The 11,375-nt window shown below is 51.3% G+C and overlaps 1 protein-coding gene across 1 annotated transcript; it reads right to left on the bottom strand.

Annotated features, from left to right (window-relative positions):
• Nucleotides 1–3,522: 3,522 nt before the first annotated feature.
• Nucleotides 3,523–9,956, bottom strand: CBX4 (chromobox 4). Its single transcript, XM_060252248.1, has 5 exons — nucleotides 9,793–9,956; nucleotides 9,650–9,693; nucleotides 8,798–8,863; nucleotides 6,315–6,381; nucleotides 3,523–5,473 (listed from the first exon to the last, which is right to left on the bottom strand). Exons 1-5 carry the CDS (start codon nucleotides 9,859–9,861, stop codon nucleotides 4,103–4,105), a joined length of 1,617 nt encoding a protein of 538 aa, XP_060108231.1. The 5' UTR covers nucleotides 9,862–9,956; the 3' UTR covers nucleotides 3,523–4,102.
• Between the last annotated feature and the right edge of the window lie 1,419 nt (nucleotides 9,957–11,375).

Genomic DNA, 11,375 nt, shown 5'->3' with positions numbered 1-11,375 from the left:
TTGACTGATGGACTAGGCTTCAGCTAGAGTCAAGATAAGCTAGAGACAAAATAATAGGATTTATTACTGATCAACAAGGTTTTGATAAAATTATTTTGGGTCCACACCAGCATCTAATAAAGAGAATTTATTCAATGCTTCTTCAAATGAAGCTACAAGATGAAGAAGTGAGAGATACCATGATAAAGTGGGCGCAAAATTTGGGCCATAGTATTGAAATAGGGGTGTGGGAAACATTGTGGAAATCACATATAAAACTTACCAGAGCTATTACCTTTAAAGAAAATATTTACAAAATGTTTTATAGATGGTATATAACGCCTGATAAACTGTCTAAAATGTATTCTACTGTATCTAGCAAGTGTTGGAAATGTATTTCCCATGTTGGCACATTTTATCATGTGTGGTGGACATGTGGGGTGATGAAAAAGTACTGGATTACAGTACATGATATGTTACAAAAGATATTGAAAATTCATATACACTTTAAACTGGAACTTTTCTTATTGAGTACGGTATTTTACCAATGGACCTTTTGAGACAGGACAAACATTTGATGATACATATTATTACTGCAGCAAGACTTTTGATAGCACAAACCTGGAAACTTCATGAAACTCCAAAGAAGCAGGACTTGATTCATAAAATATTAGAGACAGCTGAAACAGATGCCCTTGCGCTTCGTCTTAAGGGTAGACTAACACGAGATGAAGAGAACCCTTGGAAACCCTTTTATGAATGGTTGAAGACACAAATTTGACTCTTATATGACACATACTTGACTCTTATATGACACTTTAGTATTGCTATTAGCAAACTATTCGGTATAATACAAAGATTGTAACTTTTATAGACTATGAGAAACATTTGTAAATGAATGATGCAGAGTTTATATCGAAATAACGTTACTTCCTTTTCCCCTTCCCCTTTCTGTATTTCTTTGTCCTATTTCTTAAAACTCTATTAATATATATAAACAAGAAACAGTTCCAGACTTATTTGTTTGTTACCCAGGACAATTTTGGCTTAATGTCGTATGTCAGTACAGTCTGTTTAACCCCAGAGTACACTTGCTTCTCAAACCTGATTTTGTTTGGGGGTGGGGATAAGGGCAGTCAACAAAAAACCTCTTTGGCTCCTGAGAGGGAAGAGACTGGTACTGGTGGGTGTTAACAAAAAAAGGGAGGGGGACACCCTACATTCAGCCAAAGATTCAAAAGCTGAGCCAAATCTCTCTCTGCTGTTAGCATAGGCACCAGTGCACAGATTCATGTGAATTGGGCAAGGGACAGCATTTTTATTTAAAGAATAAAATGTCCTCAAACCTTCCCCCCCCCCTAAAAAGCTTTACAGGTTTTCATGAGAAAAAACTAAACCCTGTTCCAAAATGCTGAGACACATTCATTGTACCAGTACCAATGCAACATTTTATTTCCTAGAATATAACTAGTTCATATTTATCAAGAAGTCTGATAAAAGAAGAAAACAGATTTGAAATGAAAAGTTGACACAAGTTTATCTTGGGGGGAATACACTCAGCTATCAGGGCAGAGTTTTGGGGGGAAGGTGAGAAGTGATGTGCTCCATAAACCATATAAAGCCACCTATTGCATCTGTAATGCCATCCTGTTGTTTTTAGATTCTATCTTGCAACATCTGTATTCTTTACGATATACAGAGACTTACTACAGCTGTAAATGAACTGTGATTCAATTTTGTGAAAGTATAGCTCTCAGTCCCTTCTTCAAAAAGGTTATGGCAAGAGTAAAAGCATGCAGTCCAATTCTATGCATGTTTATCAATAAACAAATCAAAGAGTTCTATGAGGCTAACTCTCAAATAAGTATGCTAGGATAAGGATAAGCAATCTGTGTTTTTGATTACGTAAAAGAGAAAGTTTGCACATGTAGCAGGGGAAGCCCATCAAAACCATGAGCTATCTATGAACAGGGTATCTGTATATTTTAACTACTCGAGATCCAAGAACAATGAACTGGAATCTTGTAAGGACCACCAGTTCCCGCTGCTGAATAGAATCCTAACTACATTCAAAGTGTTCACGGATTCTTCACTCACTCAGTAACACCATGGCCTCAGAAGGTGCTTTTCCCTTATAGCACAAGGATAGATGACATTAGTCCAGAAGCTGCAAAACTGTATCGGGACATCCTGAGCATCTTTCAGTTGTGTATGCATTATATGTGTGTATCCGTCACTTTTAAAAGTTCAGAGCAACAGCTGTGGGGCACCTGTGACCTCACATCCCAGGCACGGATTAGACATTCTACTCAAGACATTTCCCAGCAGAGCCAGCATAGTTTCTAAGGGACATCCTTTATTTCTAGGAACATCACAGATTCTTAGAAATCATAGTGCCACAAAACAATACGGAATTGACATCCATGGCTACAGCTCTTAAAGTGTTCTCTGATGGGAATACTGATCTGGCAGCAACCTCACTTCCTGGTAGTTTTCTCAGCAAGTAGACATAGACCCCTGGATTTGCCACATTCTCTACCATATGTCAGAGTAGGATTTCTTAAGCTCATGCCTCTCCTTTTAAAAACAAAATATTTTAAGACCATATGTGTAATCCAGAGATTGGGTTCTAAAAGCCTCTGAACATTTTATTTGTCCTTCTGTTAAGTACGGGTCAGTTGGGTGACCAAGCTTATGAAGAGGCTGGAGGACTACAGAAGAATCAGATGTCTGGATTCGAATCCTGCCTCAGCTATGGAACACAATGGATGACCTTGAGCCACTCGTTCCAGCTTAGCCTAATGTACTTCCCAGGGCTACAGGAAGAATGGCGCGGAAGGGGAGAATATTTACTGCCCTGACCTCCTTGAAGGAAGGACAGGCTAACAATGTAAATAAATGAAAATGTGGCATCTTCTTCTGTACTGCTCCCTTTCAGTATTAGAAACTACAGCGCTTCCTTTGGAGGAGAACCCTTCAAGATGACCAGGACTCAGCGACAGAGAAGAATGGTCACGTAGAAAGTAACCCAATTAAGACTGAAGAGTCAGAACAACAACATATGCTTAGACCACGTGCACAGCAGCAGGATTCAAGAGACACCAAAGTTGCAACAAAGGCACTCAAAACTTCCTGTTGTTTTTGGAAAGGTTTATAGTCCTTTGCAATGATTGCATGACACACTTTTCCTTCCTCGGCGATACAACCCTCAAAAGGCCCACAGGTGGCCACCAGCTCCCACTGCTTCACAGCTGGTCTTCGTAACCCAAGCCTAGGCTAGCTGCAGAACATCAAATGCACTTTTAACATCTCCATTTAATATTTACATTCAAGCAATTAATAATAGTTGGAAGCTTATAGTTTAGACACTTCTAGTAGCAGCAGTTTCTATAATAGCTTGTTTAGCTTTAGATAATGATTTTTCTTCACATTGAAAAAAAAACATGTGTTGACAGTATCAAAAAATATATACCAGCGGAAGGGGACGGTCTTGCCAAGGACGAGGGGAACTAAAACCACAAGTGGTTCTTTTCCAAAAAAAAAAAAAAAGGAAGAACAGAAAATATTTGATATAGTTTATATATATATAATATATGTACTTTATATAATTATATATATATATAATATGGTGATCTAGGAAACTCCATAAATCTAGGATTTATTTTTTATATTTCATTATATAAATACCTACAAATAAATATATTAGCATGGCCCACCCAGGGAGGCCCGCTTTCAGCTCAAACAATACGTTTTCAGCAACACCACATACAAACGGGAGCAAAAACCACTCAACAAGTTAGCACTGTTAAAATATAATACTATGTAACTCTCCCGTGCATTAGCTGGGAAGCCACCACCCTCACCACCTCCCAATGCCCAAGAATCCTTCCCACCACCCCCTCCCCGGGGCAGAGATGACGCTTCAGGAACCAACCAGTTGAGAAGCATAGCTGAATCTCTGTGCTGGCCTGCTCTTCTTCCAGGACAGGGAGGCATCCAGGCTCAGTAGGACCAGCCCTCTACACCGTACCATATAGTTACTCTGGGTAGAACAATACCTTAGAGGAGGGGTCATGTACCAGGCTGCCAAGGGAGAGTGCCAAGAGCCTGTGCCAGAGCCTCCTCACACCGTTACATATTCCTTGAAAGTCACAGTCAGGCAGTTTGCTGTCACATCTGTAATTATTATATTCCCAAAGAAAGGCTTGAACTCTGGCATGGCCTCCTCATCTTCTTCCTCTGCCTCCACCTCGAACTGTTCCACCTGCTTCTGATGCTCTGGCATGGGCTTGTCTGCTGGTGGCAGCACAGTTTCTGGCTTCACTTGCACCAGGCCAGGCTCACTGTCCCCCCGAGCCTTGACACACCGCAAGTCTATGGGTTCATCTAAGTCCGAGTCCAGCAGGATGACCTCCGGCTGGGAGGCAGGCAAAGCGGGGGGCTCAGGTCTCTCTGGCACAGGTGGGCTTAAGCAGGTGGGAGCGCTGATACTCCGGGAAGTGAGGCGTTTCTTTCCAGTCTCTTTGTCCCCGTGGGGCTCTGAGAGGCAGCGTTTGCGGGCTCCACCACAGCTGGAGGAAAGGTTCATCCCCATGGTGGCAGGACTGTGCTCTTGCTGACTGGATTCCGAGGACCACGAGACTAAGTTTGGCTTGGTGGTAAGCTGCAGAGGTTGCGGCTCAGGAACAGGTGGTTCTTTGCCTGGCGATGCTGCTGTCTGGGGACTGTTTCCACCCTTGGTAGGGATCTGACCTGCCTCAGTCCCAGATTTCCCCTTGGGATCACTGGCCAGCCATCTTTCCTCCCCATGCTTTTTCCAGGACTCCTGCCTGTCCTCAGTCCCTTTCTTTGTATTCCTGTCCTCAGCCACTCGCTTCTTGGGTGGCTCTCCAGACTTGATCTTCACAGCCTGCATGCCATTCTCCATGTACTTGCTCATGACAATCACAATACGGCCATTCTTGTTCTTATTTTTGACTATCTTCATTTTGCCCCCAATCCCATTGCTGGCTACGCCATCCCGGGGTGGTGGCAGCGGTGGACCTGTGCCGCTTGACAGGTTCTTCTCTGTCCCATTCTTTCCTTCTGTAGTATTCAGGTTCTTCACTGGGTTCAGCAAGCTTTTCGATGCCCCATGGGACCATTTGTCTGAATGAGACATCAACGAGCTTTTGCTGTGATCCAAGCAGGCCTGCCCTTGTTGTGGCTCCTTGCTGCCTGGCTGGTAGTGAGGCTCATACATCTTGGGATCAGGCTGGTAGTGGTGGTGCTTCTTGCTATTCAGCTGGTAGTAGTACTTCCCTTTGCTGTGTGACTGATGCTTTATGGTGCTGTCCTTGCCATTGGGCTGGTACTGGTGGTGCTTCTTGCTGTTCAACTCATACTGATGCTGCTGGCTTTTCCCAGAACTGCTGAGGTCCAGCTTAGACCTGTTCTCCATAGCAGGGTCCTGAAGGCCAGTGAGGACATTGGAGCGGCGTGCAAAGGATGGCAACTGCAACGGGAGAGGGGAAGAGAAAGAAAGGCATCCATGAAGGACCAGCAAGAGGGGGGAAAGTTAGAATCTCTCTTATTGAGTCTGTTTTTTTAAAAAAATGGAACCCTACTATAAAGCACAAAACTTTAACATCATTTTTAAGAAAAATAAACATACATTGAGAACTAAAGAAGGGAGCAGTTTACTTAACTGGTTTTAAGTATTTGTATCCCAGTTTTCGCTCCATCAGTGGGATTCTGCATGCATAGCTTAATCTATAACCAAAAATACTCGCACTGCTGTGAAAACTACTTGTCTCTACCTACTTCTTGACAAGCCACAAGCATCACAGATTGTTAATCTCTGCAACAGAGCCAAGAACTGGTAGCCAGAGGATGAATTAAAGTCAGGAATCTTATGCTCCCACAGAGCATCCAACAAGCTGTCTCTCTTGAAGAAAGTGGTTTGAATAATGGACATCTGAGGTGGAGTCCATGCCTGCTGGGCAGTTATCAGAATATATTCCACATTTTTTCCTGTGTTGGCAAGAAGCCCTAGAAGCCACAGCTGGTTGGCTGCAGGAGAGAAGGTGGGTGGGGCTTCCTCTCGCATTCAGAATTAACAATGGATTTGTGTATAGGGTGTACAGAGTCTCTCCCCTAGCATGATGAAACCAAGATGAAACTCTTCTCCCCAGGGAAAGGGGCTAATAAGGAAGGGGACACACAAACTAGCGCAGAAAACACCACCAATAATACAGCTTTTGTTATCGGCCTATCCAGCAATCCTCAGGACTTTGTGTTACCGTTTATTGTTTCAGCTCCATTAAAGGAAAGGAACAACAGAAGGATTGATTCACCTGAACAACCAGCGGCTTCGGCTTTGGTCCTCGCTTGCGGTATCCCATCAGTTGCTCCTGCCTTTCCCTGAAGGAATATGTACATTTTTAAAAAATTAATATTGATATAATTAGAAAAGGCTGTTTCAACAGTACACTAGAGACTGCGGCAGGGAAGAGGGATTGCTTTTATCTTTCTAGTGAAGGACGAACATACAGTCAGGGGTGCAGTTACTGAGGAGTAAAAGCCCACTGAACATAGTGGCAGCCACCTCTCAGTAGCCGTGCAAATGTTCCAGCTGCATAGTTACCAGAGGGGGGGAGACCGACTGATATAAGTCAGCAGGCATCATTTCCCCCAGGCCCCTGCCAGAGTTATTCATACAGAACAGACTTCAAATTATGGATTCACAATTACAATCAACGCATTCTCTCACAAACTGGAAGCATCTCTGAATATTTCATGCTTTGCAGATAGAGGAGTATGACAACATTATACATGAAAGTACCTTCTGCCCTATATCACCAAGATATCAAGGTCCCTATAAAGATCTTAGAATCCACAGACAAGTTGAAAGTTCCTAGGAATGAAGAGTTTTTCCAGCTCTCTATGTGCATTAAAAGCAGTAGCTCTTCAGATCACCCAGCGTTTTTATTTTATTTTTTTGCAACAACATAAAACATTAAAAATGCTCAGGGCAAGTTACCTGCAACCTATTCCTTAAAACTGGATTGAGAAAATCAGTTTCACCTCGCTTTGCAAACTAACAAGGATGGAATATTTTACCCATTGTACCCCACCACAAGGTGTTCCAGTCTTAGTCTGACAATCTCAAATCAAACGCACAAGTTGCAATCTTAAAGTACAGTTACTTGGAAGTAAAACCAACCAAGTAGGGGAGGGACGGTGGCTCAGTAGTAGAGCATCTGCTTGGGAAGCAGAAGGTCCCAGGTTCAATCCCTGGCATCTCCAAAAAAGGCTCCAGGCAAATAGGTGTGAAAAGCCTCAGCTTGAGACCCTGGAGAGCCGCTGCCAGTCTGAGAAGACAATCCTGACTTTGATGGACCAAAGGTCTGATTCAGTATAAGGCAGCTTCGTATGTTCAAGTTCTACAGAACACACTTCCCAATATGCCCTGTAGAACTCTACTGGTCTTATTTCCATGCTCAGGGTCTCTCTATGAAGCTGCTGTTCTAAAATCAAAGGGGTGGGTGCACTTTCAAGTAAGGAATGGATACAAGAACCGGGATGCAGATAGCCTGGGCTAAATCTTACACTCCCCTCCCTCACCCATCCCTTCTTAGCCAGTGCCTTTTCAGGTCTCTCCAAAGAGCTACTAGGAGCAGAGAATCAAACAACTGCATACAAAGGAGTCAACTGGAGGGATAGGAACAAAGAGCTGCCCTGAGATCTAGAAAAAGGGCCAGCAAAGGACATTTGGTGTGTATCAGCTTAGCCTAGATCACAAAGAAGTCCACTCTACAGGCCCCGCTCTTCGCAGGCAGCCAACTTCCCTCCCATGCAGTACAAGGGAGAAGGGCAGGCACAGGCCCTGCAGGAAAGCAGGTGCTGCGGGGGATGCTAATCACCTCATTAGGATTCCCTCCACCGCCACGGCCACCTCCAAGGCTTTGCAGCCTAGGAATCACACTGGAGATCTAATCCAAGGTGCCCACCCACCTGCTGTTCAGGCCAGATGTGCAGCAGAGTTGGCAGCATTTCCATTCAAGCCCTCCCGGAAGGGGTCGGTGGAAGGGTCCTCTTCACTTTTCCCTACCCAGCACATGGAACTTTGCAAAGCCAGAACGCCACCACCCCCACCCCCAAGGTTGCAATTTCCCAAGGTGACAGAAAAGCCCGCGAGTTCAGAAGAGGCCCGCAAAGGCCAGGCAGAGAACCTGATGCTCCCCCCAGCCCTCCCCGCGGTCCGAAGTTCACCGCTTGGTTTGGGCCAGGCGGGCGGGAGTCCCTGATGGAGGGAGGCCGTTTGCGAGGCTGGCTCAGGGTCTAGCGGAGCTGCATTGTGCAGCCGGCAGGCCGGCCAGCTTCAGCACTAGTCTGGGGAGAGCCAGTTTTGTAGGCGCGACGCCACCTCCTCCTCCTCCTCCTCCTCGGCAGGCTTGCAGAAATTGCCAAGCGCAGCAGCTGCAGGCAGCGCCCGCCCGCCCGCCGCTCCCTTCCCTCCGTGGCGTCACGTGCCAGCAGCCACCACCTTGCAGGCAGGCAGGCAGGCATGGGGAAGGAAGTCCGGGCGCTGCAGCAGCCAAGGGGTTAACGCCAAGTTCCGCAGGGCGCCGGGCCAGCGCTCCAGCCTCTCCGCCCAGGCCGGGGGCTGCGGCTCAGCGGGAGAGAGAGAGAGCGAGCGAGGGCCACCGCTGCCACCAGCAACCCGGCCCCAGCTCCGTCCGGCGGCTGTTTCCAGGCTCCCCCCCCCGCCACCCCCGGGCGAGGCAGGCACCTCCTCTGCCCGCTGCCGCTGCTTGCCGCCCCCGGGCTCGCTCACCTGTTCTGGAAGGCGATCAGCAGCCGGGGGTCCAGGATGTTCTCCTCCGGCTCCCACGTGTTATACCTGGCGGAGGAAGGGAAAGGGGGAGGGGGGTTGCAGGGATGCTTCGCGCTTCTGGAGCCCCCCACCCGGGCGCCCCGTCCCCAGACCCCCTCCCCTGCCCTCCTCTCCCGAGCTGCAGCAGCGCGCAGAGGCGGGGGACGACGAGGAAGAGGCTGCAGGGCGGGAGGACGAGAGCCACTCGGCGGCTTTAGCGCCCTTATTATTCCGGAGGCATTCGAAGCACGCCCGCGGACAGGACTGCAAAGCCACCCCCCCCCCGCCACGTCCTCTGGACGGCCCATTGGGGCTCCTTGGGCGGCCGCTCGGGCTCTGCCATCCAGCTCGCCAGCCCAGCAGTGCAGGGCTCAGTGGGACCCCCTCGATCCCGTCCAGGGCAATCCAGCCCCCCCACCACCACCACCCCCGCCCTGCAGGGCAGCAGCGAGCGGGGGGACAGCGCCCGACCGGCCCCTCTGGCTTCGTGCCGGAGCGGAGTCCGGGTTTGTGTGTGTGTGTGGAGCGGGGGGGGGGGGGAGTTATTCGCGGCTTCCCTCCCCCTCCCGCGCTGATCTCTGGGTCGCTGCCGGGTTCTGCAATATGGAGCCTGCTTGCCAAGGGGAAGGAGCCATTTTCTGCAACTGCCGAACATCAGTCGCCGCCTCGCGCCCAGGCTTCCCCCCCTCCCTTCTCCGCCGCCGCCCCCCCTCCCCCTGCATGCCTCCACCAGCGCGGGCCGCTGTGTCCCGGAGCAGGCTGCAGGGGCCGAGGCGGCGGCGGGGGGGGGGGGCTCCCTTCGGCGGCACTTACTTGGAAGACCAGCCTCTCCATTTGACGAGGTACTCCACTCGGCCCTGCGCGAGAGAGAAGGGGGGGGGGGGGAGGCGTCAGTCTCCGGGCAGATCTCCCCCTCCCCCTCCCCCCCCCCCCCCCGCTCGGCGGGCCAGGCTCACCTTCCGCACCCGCTTCTTCTCGATGCTCTCCACGGCGAAGACGTGCTCGCCCACCGCCGGCAGCTCCATGGCGGGGAGGGGGCTGCTGCTGCGGCTGGCTGGCTGGCTGGCTGGCTGTCAGGCTGTCCGCCCTGCCCGCGCTCGCCTCGCCGCCCCACACGACTGAGCTCCAGCCTCCTGCAGCAGCGCCACTCATGCAAATCCTGCCCGCGACGTCAGCGGGGGCGGCGCCTCCCTGCCTGTCAACGAGAGAGGCGGCGGGCGGATTGGCTGAGCGCTCTCGGGGCGGGGGGGGCGAGGGAGGGGGGCTGCCCCCGTTGCAGGAGATCGGCAGGGGGGGGGGGGGATGGCCGGCCTGCTCCGGGGCTCGGCGAACCACGGGTTTGGGGAAGGCGCGGCGCAAAGGGCGAGGGAGCGCGCCAGGTCCCAACTCGCCGGGCAAGCTCTAGTGTGGTGGAGGCTCAGTGCTCGGCAGCCAGTCAAGGAAACCGCCCCCCCCTTCCCCGGGCTTTCCATTTCGGCCCCTGCAGAAGAAAGGACACATTTGTGGCCTCCGAAATCAGAGGTCTCCGTAATGGCGGGGGGGTTGCATGGAAACCCTTTATGCGGGTCGTTCTGGAAAGGGATAGAGGGGCACGGGGGCGTCCAAAACAGGGAGGGCGATTTGGGACCAAGGCGGGGCAGCCAGCCAGAGGGGGCAAGCGGGGTCGAGGTTCAAGAGTCACGGGGTGGGGGGGGGGCGAAGGAGAAAGGTCTGGGGGGGGTGCACTGCTGGGATGCTGGCCGATTTCGACTTGGATCTCTTTTGTAAAAAGTCCCACCGGAATCCTCTGAAACCGTTGCGGCTAAATCGTTCCTGATCCGCCGCAGCCAGGCTTTGGTTCCGGCAGGAATGCCACCCCCCCCCCCCTTCCCTCGGCCTTTTGGAGGGTTCTGCCCCTTCAGTTCATCCGAGAGCCGCATCAGGCCAGAAGCGGGCAAGGACGGGCCAAGGGGGAGCGACGCGGGCTGGGTGGCATCAGCTCGCCAAGTCGACTGGCAGGCAGAAAGTGGCAAGATGGAGAACGGCAGTGATGCCAGCCAGACGGGGGGAAGCGCGTTCTTCGAAGCCCTGACCCTCCCTCGCTCCCTCCCCGCGCGGTGTAACGGGAGGAAGGAAGCACCAGGAGAGAAGGGCGAGACCTGCCCCGGGCGGGCGGGCGGACCCCGGGAAGCCGCGGAGCCGCTCTGGACTGGGCTCTCAGTCCCGGGAAGGGCCGAGAGCTCAGACGCGGGCTCCCTCGTCCTCGTGCGCTCGGTGCCAGGCGGCCCAAGAGAGGCGGAGGCCAAAAGCGCCCTGGACGCCTTTCCCCTGCGGGGAGGGCGCCGAGGGGACCTTGGGGCTGCCTTCCTTGGGGCTTTGCGAGCAGCAGGGCGGGGAAGGGGGCCGGGCCGCGGGGGACACGGAGCCTCGCCTAGCGGTCCTCAGGAAGAGGCTGGACAGTTCCTGCCCCTCCACGGGGAGCTGGGGGGACAGGCTGCAGGCGCAACGCCGCCTCGGGGGCTTTCTTGGGGCTTCTGTGCGAACGAAGGTCGAAGGAGGG

The sequence above is a fragment of the Heteronotia binoei genome, chromosome 13 (genome assembly GCF_032191835.1).
Source record: "Heteronotia binoei isolate CCM8104 ecotype False Entrance Well chromosome 13, APGP_CSIRO_Hbin_v1, whole genome shotgun sequence".
NCBI classification, from domain to species: domain Eukaryota; kingdom Metazoa; phylum Chordata; class Lepidosauria; order Squamata; family Gekkonidae; genus Heteronotia; species Heteronotia binoei.
Note: the sequence above shows the minus strand (reverse complement) of the source record. Positions and strands in the feature narration are given on the sequence as shown.